This window comes from Vipera berus, assembly GCF_964194415.1.
Source record: "Vipera berus genome assembly, chromosome: 3".
Lineage (NCBI taxonomy): Eukaryota > Metazoa > Chordata > Lepidosauria > Squamata > Viperidae > Vipera > Vipera berus.
This window is the reverse complement of record NC_138204.1, coordinates 109,193,164-109,210,968: the sequence shown is the minus strand read 5'-3', so window position 1 is coordinate 109,210,968 and position 17,805 is coordinate 109,193,164. Positions and strand designations below refer to the sequence as shown.

General features: G+C 38.5%; 1 protein-coding gene across 1 annotated transcript in view; it reads left to right on the top strand.

The window, feature by feature from the left end:
• The window catches only part of CACNA1E (calcium voltage-gated channel subunit alpha1 E), a gene marked incomplete at both ends in the record, with an annotated part of 378,714 nt that overhangs the window by 277,478 nt on the left and 83,431 nt on the right, over positions 1–17,805 (top strand). The window contains 5 exons of the mRNA XM_081322491.1: positions 506–1,105; positions 7,387–7,676; positions 11,348–11,519; positions 12,977–13,106; positions 15,813–15,872. Of these exons, the coding sequence (XP_081178617.1) occupies positions 506–1,105; positions 7,387–7,676; positions 11,348–11,519; positions 12,977–13,106; positions 15,813–15,872 (1,252 nt within the window). The remainder of the gene's footprint in view (positions 1–505; positions 1,106–7,386; positions 7,677–11,347; positions 11,520–12,976; positions 13,107–15,812; positions 15,873–17,805) is intronic.

Sequence of the window (17,805 nt, the reverse complement as noted above, 5' to 3'; positions counted from 1 at the left end):
GTCCCATTTGCCTACTAAATGGGCCAATTTTGAGTAGCCCTTGTGCTTGCATGCAATACATTAAGTCACCTTTACCATACCCCTGCTTGTTGATGAACACTTACTTCTTTTACTGTACTGTAAGTTTATTAAAACTGCAGTACGTGCAGACTGATACCATATGTTTAAGTGATCTGGTGGGTTCTTTCACAAAGACAGTGTTGTGAATGTGCTCAGTCTTTGGCCTCATTGTCCTGTTGCTCGGGCTTATTGCCATGTGCCCAGTGAATGTGGAATGAAATGCCTTCTAATGATTTGTTGACATTGTGCAAGTGGACTTGATTCTCTTATTATCCTGGGGATGCTGTGATTTTGCTGGGTATTCATGAAATTCAGGGAAACAGAGAATCAAGCCCCAACATGTGATTTTTGTATGGTCCTAGTTGCATGCTGTATGTACTGGTATGTGTTCTTGTGTTTCTGACAGGGCACAGATGAATTGAACCCATTTGTTTTCCTTTCCCAGGAGGGAGAGGAGAAGGAGACATCACATGTCTGTGTGGGAACAGCGGACTAGCCAGCTCCGCCGACATATGCAGATGTCCAGTCAAGAGGGCATCAACAAAGATGATCCTCCTCTGCTCAATCCACACGCCAGTATTTTTCGGAAAAGAAAGTTACTGGAAAACTCTGGTCTGGAAAAGATTGAGGGTGATCAAGTGGGTAGGCCAGAGGAGACAAATGGAGAAGGTGTGGAGCAAAAACTGCCAGGGTCCAAACCCTGCCTCAGCAACCAGGATGACCAGAGAAGCCCATCTCCTCAGGCCAAGAGGGAATGGGAAACGTGGCATCACAAATCATTTCATGGGAATTGTGATATCATTGACCAGGAAAGCAAAGGGACTGTAAGCTTTGATGAAAGGGCTCGGCTCCGGCAAAGTCAGAGGCGTAGCCGACACCGCAGGGTGAGGACTGAACCGAAAGAGAATAGAACAGTTAGCCAAGAGAACGGCCCAGAAGGAGTCACGCCAGCAAAAGAAGAGCAGAATGGGGATCGTAAGGAAAATGGAGAGGAAAAAGAGGCCGTTGCTGAAAAGGAACCAGTGGCTAACATGGAACTGAAAAGGTAGGCAATCTGATTCTGTTCTTGATGGTGCCTCCCCAAGGAAATAAATGGCTATCTGCCTATCCCTTCTTATTTTTGCGAACCATCAAAATAGGTGACTGCTAAACGTTTATAAACATTTTGTAAAATGCAGCAAATTGTAATACTCTATACTGACTATTATTGGAATGATGGCTAACAGCATTTTTATACATTCAGATCATCTAGGATTTATTGGATTGTACGAACAGTAAGAAGTAGCTGACAATTAAGTGAAGCAAAAGTGAAGCCCATTATAGAAACCGGAAAGAAATGAAGCTAGAGCCCAGGAGAATGGGGTATTACCTTTGTAGAATATTTTTACCCTAACAGACAGAATTAATAGAATAATAGAGTTGGAAGAGACCTTGAAGGTCATCTAGTCCAACCCCCTGCTCAGGCAGGAAACCCCATACCATTTCAGACAAATGGTTGTCCAATCTCTTCTTAAAAACCTCCAGTGTTGGAGCATTCACAACTTCTGGAAGCAAGTCATTCCACTGATTAATTGTTCTAACTGTCAGGAAATTTCTCCTTAGTTCTAGGTTGCTTCTCTCCTTGACTAGTTTCCATCCATTGCTTCTTGTCCTACCTTCAGCTGTGTGACTTTCCTCTTTTGAATACTCTGCTTGTTTTGTGTACTGGCTGAATAAATACCAGAAAACATTATTTTCTTCTGCTATTCTTTCTTGCCATTTTTTAAACATCCTTTTAAAATAAGATACAGGTAGTCCTCAACCACAATTGAGTGCAAAAATTCTGTTGTTAAGTGAGACACTTGTTAAGTGAATTTTGCCCCATTTTACAACCTTTCTTGCCACACATATTAAATGAATTACTTCATTTATGTTATGGTTGTTAAGTGAATCTGGCTTCCCCATTGACTTTGCTTGTCAGAAGGTTGCAAAAGGTGATCCCATAAACCTGTTACATTGCAACCATTGTAAATATGAGTCAGTTGCCAAGCATCTGAATTTTGATCACATGATCATGGGGATGCAACATCAGTCGTAAATGTGAAAAATGATCATAACTCACTTTTTTCAGTGCTCTTGCGATTTTGAATAGTCACTAAATGAACTGTTGTTAGTTAGGACTACCTGTATATATCCAATAAGATGTATATCAAATAGGATAGATAGATATGGGTATAGATGTAGGTATAGATACATATACAAATATACAGTAGATTCAAATGCAGATATTGCCATCTCAGCTCCATAGATACTGCTCTAGACAAGCTACATGTGGCAGTAATCATTTAGTATCCTTACAAGCATAAATGAAAGGGATGAGATAAAAGTGATGTACAATAAAAACTCAGTTTTGTCGAATAATGGGGGAAGGGGGTGTCCATTACAGTTGAATACAGTTAATAAGAGCCTTGGTGGAGCAGTGGGCTAACGCCTCCTTAAGTAACACCAGCTGCCTGCAATTAGTGCAGGTTCGCATCCCACCAGGCTCAAGGTTGACTCAGCCTTCCATCCTTCCGAGGTAGGTAAAATGAGGACCCAGATTGTTGGGGGCAATTAAGCTGATTTTGTAATAATGCCGCTTGGGGGGGTGAAAGCCCTAATAAGCAGGCATATACATAGAATGAAGGCTATTGCTAAGCACATTGGTTTGTGCTTAAATTGTAAGCCGCCCTGAGTCTTCGGAGAAGGGCGGGATATAAATGGGATTAAAATAAAAATAAAATAAAATAACACTTAAATGACATGAATCACATGCAAATTGATGTGATTCATGTCATTTAAGTTACTTGTGCAAACCTGCCATAATTATAGAATTATATGGATACTTTCAGTTTATACAAATTACATAAATTATGCCAATTAGCCAGACAACTTCAAAAATAACAGACTTCATCTATTATTTTTTAGGCATAAAAACTATTTCTTTTTGAATCTCCTGCTTTTTTGGGTCCATTTCCCCTTCTTAGGCTGTTGGCTATCCCCCTTCTTTTTGAGTAATACTGGAGGACTCTGAATTATAGACTCTTGATGAGCTCTGTAAAATATCACAGAAGACAAAAGATAGAAAAGAATGCAGAAGTAAAAAGGGTCCCTTTTTAGCTTTGTTGCATATTTATAACTACTACCACATGCGGTACATGAATCTCAGATAAGATTAATTTGGACTTGTTATACTCAAACAGAAGGATTAAGCTAAAAAAAAGTTGTTTAGCTATTTTTCAATATGCACATTTACAATATATTAGGGTTATCAGATCAAAATTGCAAACAAAAATGTTATTGCTATCCTGTGGTTATCCAAATTTTACTGCCCAGTTCTGGGCAGTTCTACTTAAAATAAATACAATTATTAGTCTTATTCTTGCTAGCAAGAAGTTTTCATTACACTAGTTTTATTTTCTGTCCTGATGGCATAGCAACAGAAATAAGGCAAGCAACAGAAGAATCGATAAAGATTGTAACCAAGCTATGCCAGCAAATCTGGAGAACAATATACCGTAGTGGCTAACAGATTAGAAGCGGTCAGTCCCAATCCGCAATTGAGAAAAGGAGACTTAACAGAGTGTGCAAACTGTTGTGCAATATCCTTAATTTCACATGCTAGCAAAATAATACATGGACTCATTCAATGCATATTGGAGCCAGCTGGATTTAGGAAAAGTCACTTAATACAAAACTTTATTGCTGATGCATGCTGGATGATTGAGGAAGCCAAAGAATGCTAAAAAGAAGTCAGCTTATCTTATATTGATTATAGAATAGTATTTGATTGTGTCGGTCATGTCAAGCTGTGAAATGTGCTTAGGAATTATCCACATGGAAAGCCTATAGATGGATCAGGAAGTCACAGTATGTGCAGAACATGGCAAAATAGATTTGTGTCCAGGTCGGCAAAGGTGTGAGACAGGGTTATACTCTCCTCATATTTATTCAACCAATATGCTTAATGTATTCCAAATTAGACCAGAAAAAAGGAAGATGATTTTAAAACTGAAGGAAGAAATATCAATATCCTGAAATATGGAAATAACAGTATTCTGATAGCTGAAAATGCAAAGGATATGCAAGTTCTAGTAATAGAAGCCAAAGGACGCAGTGAAAAAAATGGGACTAAAATTAAATATAAAGAAGACCAACCTAATGACAACAACCAGCCTTAGAACAGACAATCAAGTCATTCAAATAGTAGTTAGTTTCTATCTTTTAGGATCACTAACAACAGTAAAGAATCCAGCAACACTTAGAAGGGCAACCACAAAGGCTTTGCAAAAGATATTCGGATGCTGTGAGGTGTCTATTCAAAGGGCAGGCAATGGTCTTCCCCATGACGCTCTATGGAACTGAAAGTTGGATTTTGAAGAAGCAAGTTAGAAAGAGTATTGACACATTTAAAATCTGGTATTTCAGGAAACTCCTGAGAATGCTCTGGACAGCTAAGAGAACAAACAAATGAATCATCAAAGAATTCAATGCCTCACTCAAGGCACAAATGGCCAGGCTCAAATTATCCTACTTTGAACAAATTATCCTACTTTGTTATGTGGATCATAACAAACTGTGGCAAGTTCTTAAAGAAATGGGCGTACCAGACCATCTTATTTGTCTCTTGAGAAACCTATATGTGGGCCAAGAAGCAACAGTGAGAACTGGACACGGAACCACTGATTGGTTCAAAATTGGGAAAGGAGTCCGGCAAGGCTATATACTGTCACCCTGCCTATTTAACTTATATGCAGAGCACATCATGAGAAAGGCAGGGCTAGATGAATCAAAAGTTGGAATTAAGATTGCCGGAAGAAATATCAACAACCTAAGATATGCAGATGATACCACTCCAATGGCAGAAAGTGAAGAAGAACTAAAGAGCCTCTTGCTGTGGGTGAAGAAGGAGAGTGCAAAAGTTGGGTTGAAACTTAACATTAAGAAAACCAAGATCATGGCATCCGGCCCTCTCATTTCCTGGCAAATAGATGGGGAAGAAATGGAGGTAGTTACAGATTTTATTTTTCTGGGCTACAAGATCACTGCAGATGGGGACTGTAGCCAAGAAATTAAAAGACGCTTGCTCCTCGGGAGGAAAGCCATGACAAATCTCGACAGCACACTAAAAAGCAGAGACATTGCCCTGTCAACAAAAGTGCGTATAGTCAAGGCTATGGTCTTCCCAGTTGCAATGTATGGCAGTGAAAGTTGGACCATAAAAAAGGCTGAGTGCCAGAGAATTGAGGCCTTTGAACTATGGTGCTGGAGAAGACTCCTGTGAGTTCCTTGGACTGCAAGGCGATCAAACTGGTCAGTCCTAGAGGAAATCAACCCTGACTGATCTTTAGAAGGCCAGATCTTGAAGCTAAAACTCAAATACTTTGGCCACTTAATGAGAAGGAAGGACTCACTGGAGAAGAGCCTAATGCTGGGAAAGATTGAGGGCAATAGAAGAACGGGACGACAGAGAATGAGGTGGCTGGATGGAGTCACTGAAGCAGTAGGCATGAGCTTAAATGGACTCCAGAAGATGGTAGATGACAGGAAGGCCTGGAGGAACATTGTCCATAGGGTTGCGATGGACCGGATACGACTTCGCAGCTAACAACAATATTATTTTTGCTGACATGATATTCCCTTTGAAAATCTCCTTTGATGTACAGTATAAATACAAATTGGTCATCCTTGCCAGAATTTTTGCTCATGAAATCAGAGGTATTTCTAGATGAGCCAAATATGTGCAGTATTTGACAGGCAGGTGGACCAGTTGATGCTGTTTCTAATCTGGAATCCTCTCATTTGCTGCTGCCAGTTTTCCAGTCATAATTCTTAACACAGAAAATAATTTAAGGAAAGCAGAATTGAAATTATAGCACCAAGCTTTGGGGGAGAAGGGAGGGAAATGCACAACTGAGACACAGTTGAAGATGTTTCCAGATGAAAAAATTCAAGGAGGTTGGAGAGGTTTTGCTAAAGGCTGCCATTCATGGCTGTACTATGACTGAGAAGGGCCAATGACACTTCCTTTTGCAGAGTTATTAAGTTATTAAGGGGATCTCATTCATCCTCCATGGATAGAGTTTCCTTTCTCTTCATTTCCCTAAACACACTGAAGGATGTCAGGCTTTCTAGAAAAACAGTGAATAGAAAGGGAAAGATCAGTTGGCTTTACTCTGAATGTAGCATTTCCTGAAAGCAGAATGCAGATATAAAGGAAAATGCACACTACTCATGTAAGCAAGGGAAATCAAGCTGCCATCTTTGCACTGTAAAACTGACTAGTATGAAATTAACTACATTGAAAATAGGCATCTTCCCAGAAAATTAATGGATTTTACAGGCCATTATCTTCATAAGTGTAATCTTCTAGCCTTCTTAAGTGTATAATAATAGAATAGTGTATAATAATAGAATAATAGATTAGTGCAAGTAAACATGTAAGCCAAAATGTGTTGTTATTCATTTATACAGGGTTCATATTGTTGAAGGGATTTAAAGTAGTCTCATGGCCAGGTTTTGAACCATACTAGGCAAATAGTGTGCAATTTTAAAACCTGGAAAAGAAGATGTTAATGGTGGTGGTAGAAAACTGGAAGAACAGAGCACTGGCTGCTTCAAAATAGATGAGCAGAATTCTTCCACATACTGTTATCTAATAATTGCTGCACAGAGAGAACCTAATAAAGGTAAAGGTTCCCCCGCACATTCGTGCTAGTCGTTTCCGACTCTAGGGGCCAGTGCTCATCTCCGTTTCAAAGCCGAAGAGCCAGCGCTTGTCCGAGGACGTCTCCGTGGTCATGTGGCTGGCATGACTAGACACCAAAGGCGCACGGAACGCTGTTACCTTCCCACCGGAGTGGTCCCTGTTTTTCTACTTGCATTTTTACGTGCTTTCGAACTGCTAGGTTGGCAGAAGCTGGGACAAGTAACAGGCACTCACTCTGTTACGCGGTGCTCGGGATTCGACCCGCCAAACTGCCGACCTTCCAATCGACAAGCTCAGCGTCCTAACCCACTGAGCCACCGCGTCCCTACAGAGAACCTAATAACATGCACTAAAAAAGCAAGTTTTTTCTGAAAAATGGACTTTAATTGCTTATAGCTTACAGCAAAAAAGATATTTTTTTTCCTGCAGTGTTTAGGAAGATCACATCTACAAGTATCCAATATATCTAAGTTATTTAAAACACTGTGATATCCTAGCTATTATTTTTACTCTTCTTCTTCCTTTGCTTTGACTCACAAACACATGCCCATAATCTCTATCCCTTACTATGGCCCTCTCTTTCTAAATTCTTCACACAGGACCAGTGAAGCAACAGTAAATAATGCCGAGCTTCCCATGCCCACCCAAGATCCAAATCCCTCAGAAGGTCACCAGATGTTGGACAAAAGCAAGGAGGCCAGTCCAGTGAAGCAAGATGGCAGCAGCCTAGATATAAGTGAGCAAGCGCTTTTGGGTGACCTATCAATGGAGACAGAGAGGACTATTAGCAGGAGTGAGCCTGATCTCTCATCTATCACTGCCAACATGGATAAAGCAACAGAGAGCACTACCATCATGATTGATGTTCAAGACTCCACTGTGGTACAGAGTAAGTATCCATCTCTTTTCTAATTTGACACCAAATCTCAATCTGTTAAAGGGAGATACAGATTGCCATGCAGCATTATCAGCCATTCTTGGTTGAGATCAAGATTATCTCCCTTCATGTTAAGATTTCAGAAACTTTTAAAGCTGAGTTGTTCCAGAAAGCCTTCCCCTGATTTTATCAGGACATCTTTATTTCTATTTTTATCCTTTGTACTTTTTCTTTGGGTGGGGTTGTTTGTTTCAAAATTGTATTAACTATGGATGTTTCATTTGGTTTTATACTTTGGTTTTATACTCTCTGAATTATAGTAGAGGGGAAATGTGGTCAAGAAATAAATTAAAAATATTCCTCTGCTCCTTTGTGTGGAATTGGGCCAAAGTTTGTTATAGATTTGTTGGTGCTTTCATAAAGAAGTGACTGAATATTATTCCACAAACAGACAGTTTGACTGAAGAAACTTTCAAACAGTTATAGAATTTTTATTGTGGTGCGACTTGGGTTGGTACTACATTGCTGAAATAGCCATCAGCTGATATTCTCTGAACCAAATTCATTTATTAATTCTAGGCGGATGTCTTATAAAAGGACATCTGAAATGAGATGCAACCCCTTCCCAAATTCCTTTCTGGCTTGACTCAAAATACATGAGCCACTTTCTTTTCCTTATCTGTTAAATTGCAATAATGATCATATGAACAGTTGATGAGATAAGAGATGGTGCCTTCCTTTCTTTGCTCTTCTTTTTTCTTGTCCCAACATGTGGGCTATCTTTGGAAGGGGCTGCAAATCTCAGGGAAAGGAAGGAAGGAAGGAAGGAAGGAAGGAAGGAAGGAAGGAAGGAAGGAAGGAAGGAAGGAAGGAAGGAAGGAAGGAAGGAAGGAAGATGCCACTACAGCTCTTGATCTGATACAATCCCAAGGTTTTGAGAGAAAGGAAAGCTATTTAGAGGCTGGCAAGAAGGTTTAGAGGAAGCTTGGTAAGAAATGGAGGGTGTAGACCTCATAGACCTGGGAGTTTCTTTCTTCTTTTCACATCCTATGTCACATTTTGAACTTTGGAGAACTTGCCCAGGTCATCATAGTTGATGAAGAAGTCATTCATCCCTTTTCTCACATGGAACTGCTTTAAAACAGGCCTGGTTTTAAGCTGATAATACTGTATAATTATATAATATAATTATAAAGAGTCACTTCATAGAGTAGATGGGTAGCATAATAAATAAATAAATTGCTGAAGATGATGGTGAGAACAGACTGGGTCCAGTGGCATCCATGGAGAGTCAGGCAGGGATGAGACAATTAGAGTGTTGTATGAAAGTTGTGGCATTCAGCATAATGCCCCCTTTTTATGTGTGTTATGATGTCCTCTCCCCACCCAAAGGATGCGTGGTTTGTGCCTGTTGGTGATTTTGTCATGTTGATGGAAGCAGTAAGAGTCCATGATTGCCACTGACTGCACCTGCTACTAAATCGCTGCCAAGCAGGGCAACATCAAGAAAAATAATTTAGAATCGAGGGCTAAACTCTTATTACATTCATACAGTCTCCTAATTTTAGTTTCATAGCTATTTTTGTTCTGATATAGCTCAACTGGAAGAAGCATTCACTATAACTAAGCAGCTTTGGATGTAATAATTTTTGTTAGTTCATTTCACCTATGCTAGATTGTTAAAAACAATAAAATTAAATTTTAAATTAAAATTAAAAAATTAAAATTAAACTTTGAAAACTGTAAGCATCCCATTCATTTGCTATCAGAAATTTAGCTGTGCTGTTATTTACATCCTAAATTTTGGAAAAGAAAGGGGAAAAATCTTGGTGATGTGAGTGTGATGCCTCTTGACAGCAAAGATAATGTGCCATTTTTTATTATCTGGCTAGAAAACCAATGAGTGAAAAGGATTCTGCAAATCAATTTCATCCAAAGGATGGCAGAAGTCCAGAGTAATGCTACTACATTTATTATGTAAATCCAACAAATTATATAGACCTTTTTTTGTCTCAGGGAGATTTTTCAAGCATATTTTGAGAACAAATGTATCTTGCTATTAAGTGTTATCTGTTAGTTCCTACTATTTAAATAAAACATTTCCGGAGGCAGGCATATACCACTTGAAGCATATTGTGTAGTCACAGGCCACTACTGTTTAGCTATTTAAAAATAATATATTGTTAACCACCCCAAGTTCTTGGGAGATTATGGCATTATGGCCTTCTAAAAAGAAAACAATCCATTTCCCGTTTTCCCATCCTTATTTTGCTAATGATTTCTCTTTTTCACAGAAGAAATATAACCAAACCCAAAAGAAAACCCTCCATAATTCTTTTTCTATCTATCTATCTATCTATCTATCTATCTATCTATCTATCTATCTATCTATCTATCTATCTATCTATCTATATATTTAGAAATGACAGCCCATGCCTAAAAATAACTTCTGGATAATTCCAAACTTCAATTAATTTTGATGCCTTATATATAGGAGTTGTAAAAATAGAATAGTCATTCCAGTAAGATAATTTCATAGCATTCAATCCAACTGCTTTCGTAATCTGACCCTTGACAAAGACTGCAAAGTGCTTTTCTGTGTCTTCACAATTAAAAACTCCCTATGAAATCTGGATATTAATTACACAATACTATTGCAAAAATGCTTTTGTTTCTTCTGTTTGGCCCCCTCTTATGCCCTCTCCCCATCCTCCTCTCTTCTGATCTCCATCTAACTAACTATATAGCCAGGTGTTGAGAATATAAGATAGCAATTAATGGCATGCTTTTCTTGGCAGAAATTATATCTTTAAACTGCAGTTCCAGAGGTATTGGATTTGCACTGCAGCAGCTATGGAAATAAATAGTAGACAGGGTTAAGTACAAGCTATGATTTGCCTGCAGTACTAAACAAGTCTAGAATGTGCTAAAGGGCACACAGTTCTGAAAGTCTCTGTTTTTATTTTTAAAAAGAGCCATATTTCTAGCCCTTGCATTCAAATAGATGAAGAAAGATGGTGATTTGTCAAGGGTTAACTTATCACGCAACACTTAGGATAAACCAGATATTCATATTACTTTCTGGCACCTGCGCAGGGAAGAATGGAGAGTTGTACGTTCTGCTCATGTTTCAACAGGGCAACGCATTGACAAGATTGCATGAGGTTGTGGGGGGAGGTCTTTATTCCATTGCAGTGCTCCTTTCTCTTCCATTGAATTACAAGTACAAAAATAAGTTATATGAAACAGTGACAGTTGAAGGTTAAAATATGCAAATTACAGTTTGCAGAATTTACTTTTCTTTGCCCATAATTTGAATTGCTAGTGTGCAGGAGGTAATCTTTGTAAAAACAGTATGCACATATTCCTTCTACTCAGGACTGAATTTTTCAGATGGGATTACTTCTTCTTATTTTATGTAATAAGTCTTCTATGCCTGCTGATTAACCTACAAGGCCACCTATTCTTTTCATATTCATTCACATACTGTATGTAGTATTGGGCACTCTATCTGCTTTTATCATTCCTTCCTTGCCTTTAGCAATCTCTCCCTCTCTGTGTGTTTGTGTGTGTTTGTGTGATGTATAATCCTCTTCTATTTTTCGTGGGCCCTGCTATCAAATGCTCATTTGCTGCATTTTTCTTCCTAGGCAAAGGACTAACAAGATTTGTTCATTTTACAGTTAGCAACAAGACAGATGGAGAGGCCAGTCCACTGAAGGAGGCAGAAACAAAGGAAGAGGAAGAGATGGAGACAGAGAAGAAGAATAAAAAGCGAAAAAAGGAAAAGAGCTCTGAGACAGGCAAACCAATGGTGCCCCACAGCTCCATGTTTATTTTCAGCACCACAAACCCGTGAGATATATTCCATTCATTTTCTTTCTTTCTGGAGCTGCTTAAAATATTGGTTTATTTCAGAGAACTGTGGGTTTTTTGTTTTTTGAATGTGTTATCTTATGTTCCAAACAGGAAGCTCAGTAATGCCACAGCCAAATAGTTTGCCCCGTTGCTATTATATACAGCAAACTCCAGGGTGCATAGAGTTATATGAGTCAGAGGCCCAAACATCTCAATCACAGGCTGCATAAATTGATTGTGCACCTACTGTAAATCATTTCATAGAAACCCCTGCAGGAGATCCCACAGCAAGGGTTCATTAAAGGTGGGAAGAGAAACATAATGGAAAATGAAAAGGATTCCTGTCAGATACAAGGGAGATGCTGTGGTGTGGCAGCTTTTTTCCCCTTATTTTCCAACAACATCTTCAGAGTTATAGAATTTGAAGGATAATAGAAAGCTGGCTTTTGGGAGAACATTAACATCATGCCTCATGTTCTGGATCTTATCTACCAAATCAGAATTACCTGTTGGCTAAAACCACCTTCTTAACAACTCATACTTGGATGATAAAGATACTGGCTAGCTTTCATCAGTCATACTATTTTAATAAAAAGGATTGTATGAGATAAATTATTTCATAGGGAGAGAAACAAAATGAGAATTCCACCTATTTCAGAGTTTTAGGTAGAGATCAAATTGTCTGAAGCCTTAGAGCAGACATGTCAAACACAAGGCCCGGGGGCTGGATCCGGCCCGCGAAGTGGTTTCATGTGGCCTGTGAAGCCATCCTGGAAACAGTGAGGGAATGGCCCCCACTGCCTTGGCCCTGGCCCAGAGACCCTCCTTCTGCCAGAGACCCTCAGATCTGTCCCACTCCTGCCCAGGCCCCCATAGGCACCCTTGATGCGAATGATGTAGAGCTGGCCATGCCCACCCAGTAGGCCATACGCACTCTAGCCACGCCCACCCAGTAAGCCACGCCCACCCAGCCATACCCACCTGGCCCCCTGAGGGCAACCGCAATGCTGATGCGGCCCTCAGTGAAATTGAGTTTGACACCCCTGCCTTAGAGGATCCTTTGAGGAATTTCTGCCATAACAGAAAGTCAACTTTATGACTCCATTTTTTATCACCTTATTTCCATTCTTGTTCAAACAGAACAGTTACATCTGACCAAAGGCTCTGTGGAGTTGATTTAGATTTCTTATTATTATTTTTAAGGAACTGATAAGGTAGAATTAAAAGATTTACAGCACTCCTTTCACTTCATTCTGTGTTGAAAGATTTGTTTATATATTTTTTAAATTTAGCCATCATCTAGAGAGGTAGAAGAAGTTGTCCACTTCTGGTTTATAGGATTGCTACAAGACTAGAAAGATAGTATAACTGCTATATAAAATGCCTCCATTTAAAATTATCACAATTCTGTTTAATGCTGTGGCCGTTGCATGGATTTGTGATTTCTTTGACAGAATCCGAAGAGCTTGCCACTACATTGTCAATCTACGCTACTTTGAGATGTGTATCCTTCTTGTGATTGCAGCAAGCAGCATCGCCTTGGCAGCAGAGGATCCTGTCCTGACTAACTCAGAGAGAAATAAAGTAATTACTCAGGAATTACTAGACAATTCTGTTTTGCTCTTAGGTCTTAGTGTACATGGATTCATGTTCTGCATTTGTATATCTATTTTATAATTCACTGCAAAGCTAAACACAGACTCAGAAAGTATACATCTTTCATCTCTTCCTATTTTGGATTTTATTTGGCCATACATGTTTGAATCCTCCATTGCATATGAGAGAGAGGGAGACAGAGACGTTGTCATATCTGGATTTGTTTAATTATAAGGGATAGGAGGAATCAAACACCCAATTTCCTAATCTGTATTCTGAGTACTTTAGTTCATGATAAATTGTGGCACGTAATTCCACTAATTGTTTAATTTTGCTTCATAACAAGAGGGGTAAAAGGTTCCTTATTCAATGGTGAAGAGAGATGTATTCCCCAGGGTGTTATTCTATAACTAAAGCTAGTCATAGTTACTTCTTTCCCCTAGTAGTTACTTAGTTCCCCAATACCAATAGTTTTCCTTCCAGTGTTCTGGCCAGTGTTGGTTTAGGTTGGATTTTGTCACAAAAATCAGCCTCCATGGAAAGTAAGCTTTGGAACAGTGACTCATACCATCAACTATTTGAATACCTTGCTGAAATCCATAAAGTCTGACCAATAAAAAGGTAAAACATTTACTTAATCACTTATTCAATTTATGGCTGCTCATCTCAACAAGTGATTCTGAGCAGCCATACAAATAACATATTGACACATTAATGGACAAGAATGTTCTTACCAGCTTGTAGAAACTGATGAACAATACTTCATTGTTTTTAAATCTAGCTGGAGGATAGGAAGAACCAAGCACAGAAGTGAAAAATATAGAAGATGGTTGGGACTGGCTTTCTGGTTGCCCACTCTATCAAGCAATGGCCCATCAACCATAATTAATATCTGAGAGTTTCACCCAACACCTATCATCTTACAGGAAGGACGATGTTGGCAGCCTTTGTTCTGATGCTCCACTCTTTTGGGTAGATGTGTATAAAATGACCCCCACTTTGCTCGTGAATCAGGAGAAAACAAGAACTTAGTAACAAAGAAATTCACTCAAACTACTCAGAAGAACACATTAAGAATTGATAGAAAGGAAAGAAAGAGAAAGAGAGAAATAGAATTTAAAATGGGCAGGGGAGGGAAGTGTGGTTATTTATACTTTCTATGCTGCAGGAGTTTAGAACATCTGACTTGCCTCATTTTACACATTGAATTGCTGAGGCCATTAATGCTTACTCTTAGTTTCCAATCTCCAGTTTGATGAATGGATTTCTCTAGTCCCAAGGCAATAATTAGTTAACCAGTGTGAGTGGCAAATTAACTTGGAAGAGGTATGTTACTGTTATTGCCAGTTGTTTTATTTAGAAATTGTGGAGGCACAGCACTACTGATTTCTAAAATAGTGGCTTTTAGATTTTCTGTACCTAGTCACAGGGAGAACCCAGACTTTTAAAACAGCTGCATTTCTCAGTTTGATGAAAAATGGGCCTCAAAGGATATGCACATTGCTTGTGTAGGCTACATTTTCAGCGGTTCCAACTAATGCCTGTGTGAGAGCTCTGCACTAATAACTGCAGGATGGTGCCAGAGAGAGTGCCAGGACGTTGGTGGAAATATGCCTCTGAATCCCAAATGTTGGAACATGAGCAGGAGGGTGCAATTGCATTTGGATCCTGCTCATGTGCTTCCTGCGAGCATCTGGCTGCTCCTTGCAAAAAGAGAACACTGGACTGTTTGGTCTTCTAGTCTGATCTAGCAAATAACATCATTTTGTTGCTATGGCAAAATGCCAGGGCAGGCAGAAAACAGATCAGAGCAGACATAACAGAAAGTACACAAAGCTTAAGGTACAGCCAGATTGTAAAAATTGTTGTCCCAATAAAGGAGAATATTTTTAGCTAAGGTTGAAATGAAGAATCCTTGGTGCTCTCTGAGCTTGGTTGTTTTCTTGTAGATGTTTCATTACCCAAATATGACTGTCATTGCAAGAAAAAAAGAAAGCTCAGAGAATACCAAGGACCCCTCAAATTGTTGTCCAAGCTGATAGCTGAGGTTGCTAACTTCTAAAGCAGGTTCTATTACTTTCATTTTGCAGTTTGCATTTGATAATGTGGGTAGCAGATACAGTATTAATAATACTGCTCAATTTCTTGGTATAATCACCTCCAAGTATTTGTATTATTAAGAACAGGAGAAAGCTAGGTTTTATTTTTTTTCCTCCCACCTTGGCCAGTTTTAAAAATTATATTGCCACCAGCCTCTTCTTGCTTCAGTCTTGAACCAAGGATTTCAGGTAGCCTTAGCCTGTATTCCATGACAGGGAAGGGACACAGAGGAGATGTTTCTAATAAATTGCATTCTGGACATTATTTATTTCAAATGTCATGTTAAACATATATGTTATTAATGAGAATAATTCCATTCAAAACAAAACAGTTAAAAGTGCTAAACCCGTTGGCTAGGTCATGTTAAAGACATCAGTTCTAGCATTCTGTTACATCTAAAAAAGGAGGGTTTTCATTGATCTGGCTAGTAATTTTATAGCTAAAGTCTTAAAAATTAACATTTCTTGCCATTTTTTAAACTTCAGAATAATACCTTTTCATACTTACTTATTTAATTTATATGCCTCCAATTTTACTCTGCAAAGTGATAATACTTCCTTATTCCACACTGTTCCATTGTTTTCATCTTTGCAGGTCCTGAGGTATTTTGACTATGTTTTCACTGGCGTCTTCACCTTTGAGATGGTCATTAAAGTAAGTGAGAAGGGAAGCGTTTTCCTGAGTCAATTGGAAGACAGTAGACAGTTTCATATTCATAGGTCAAGCTTTATCATCTCTTTTCAAGAAAATGAAGACCTTCCAAAACATTTCTGGGAGCAATTTGACAATTTTCTTCCTTCAGTGTCTCGTAGTTAAAGTCATGCTTGAGTTTTCTTTAGCCTGCCACTTGCTGGAAGCTGAGAGATTTTTTCAGGATTGTTATTAAATATTTTAAATACATGATTAAATATACTGCTCAAAAAAATAAAGGGAACACTTAAACAACACAATGTACTGTATTTAATAGTAGGATGTATTATCTTGTGTTCTCTTTATTTTTTTGAGAAGTATATTTTTAAAACTTCAATAAATGAAGGAACTCTGATCTTTTAGGAAGTCAGTTGGGATGGTCCTTAAGACTTCTTACAACTTTTTCAACAAAATACTGTAGGAATTCTGGGAGATGGAATTCATCACATCGGGAAGACACCAGTTTAGGAAGTTGCTCTAGAAATTTCTCTTTCCTGCTGGGAAATTTTGTGATCACAATAAAGTAATGTCGAGTGCATTTTCATTCTGCAATTTGGCTAACCCCTTTTCTGCAGTTTGTCTTTCCTTGGCTATTTCTGATCCTCTCCCTCATCTGTTTCCAGTTCTTGGTATTCTGGACAAAACCCACACTAAACTATTGCAGAGTGCTGCAGACAAAAATAATAAGAATTAAAAAAATAATGAAAAGCTTTGTATTAAAAAGAGTAGAATTATCCAAGACCAAGCTAATTTTTTCAGCAGTTAACCGAATCTGGCAACATCATTCAATGTGAGAATAGCATTAGCTGAGATGTTAGTGGAATCTCAGTTTATAATGACAAAAACGGTAACTTCCTCTTTGTGGGTGGCAAGTGTTGGCCTCTATAGGAACAGAATATAAAACAGTTTCTTAAGCAAAAAGAGAAAATTGGACTTTTTTTAGCAGAACTTTCTGCACGTCCCTATCACTTCTCAAATGTCACTCCTACTGAACAGAGTTTCTAAAAGAAGATACAGCGTTAGGAAGCAAAATTGTCCTTCTAATTTTTTTTTTTCAAATAAATTCTAATAGAATTGAAAGGCACTGAGGGTTTTTTTTAGTTCAAGGTCCTATAGTGATTATTTAAGAAACTTTCTATCCTGTAAATTTGTATTATTTAAGTTACCTTTCACTTTTCCTCCAGGAGCTCAAGGCAGTGTACACAGCACTTTCTCCCCTACTTTTTTGTCAAAACACTCCAGTGAGGTCAGGTGAGCAAAAAGTTAGTTACTGGGCTGAAAGAATTACCCTCTGAACTTTTATAGACTTGAACTGGGTCTTTTCAGTCCAACACCTTAACTAATTCACACATAATACAGTACTTGTATTATTGAAGTAATAGATTTTATATGGTGTGAAAAGGCCTTCTGTGGGACAACAAAGAGGCCTCCTTTTAGAGCAGCTGATGGTCAGTAGTTAGCTAAGCAGATTTTATTTCCTTTTTGATAACCATGTCTTATAAACAGTTATAAATAGGTTTATAGGAATTTGCCCCAATCCGCTACCTCTCACTTCTTGGACACCTATCTAGTATAAGTTAGTTAGGCAAGTTCTAGCATCACAACAGACCTACCCAAACTAATCTTTTTATCCCCTTTATCCTGCTGCTTGTGTCAGAGTGATATCAAAGCAGGGCAGTCCAAACTCGTTTCTTTTTTTAGGCATACGTGCAATGTTGTAACACATATAAAAAGAAGAAGTGGGATTTGTGTTATAGTGCCCCAATTCTGGTTTGGTCAGTCTGACATGGCCTCTTCTGGTGGTACTCCTGCTGATTCAACTGTTTAGTTTAGTTTAGTTTATTAGACTTATATACTGTATATACTGTACTGTAATATAAAACAAATTTGACAGAAT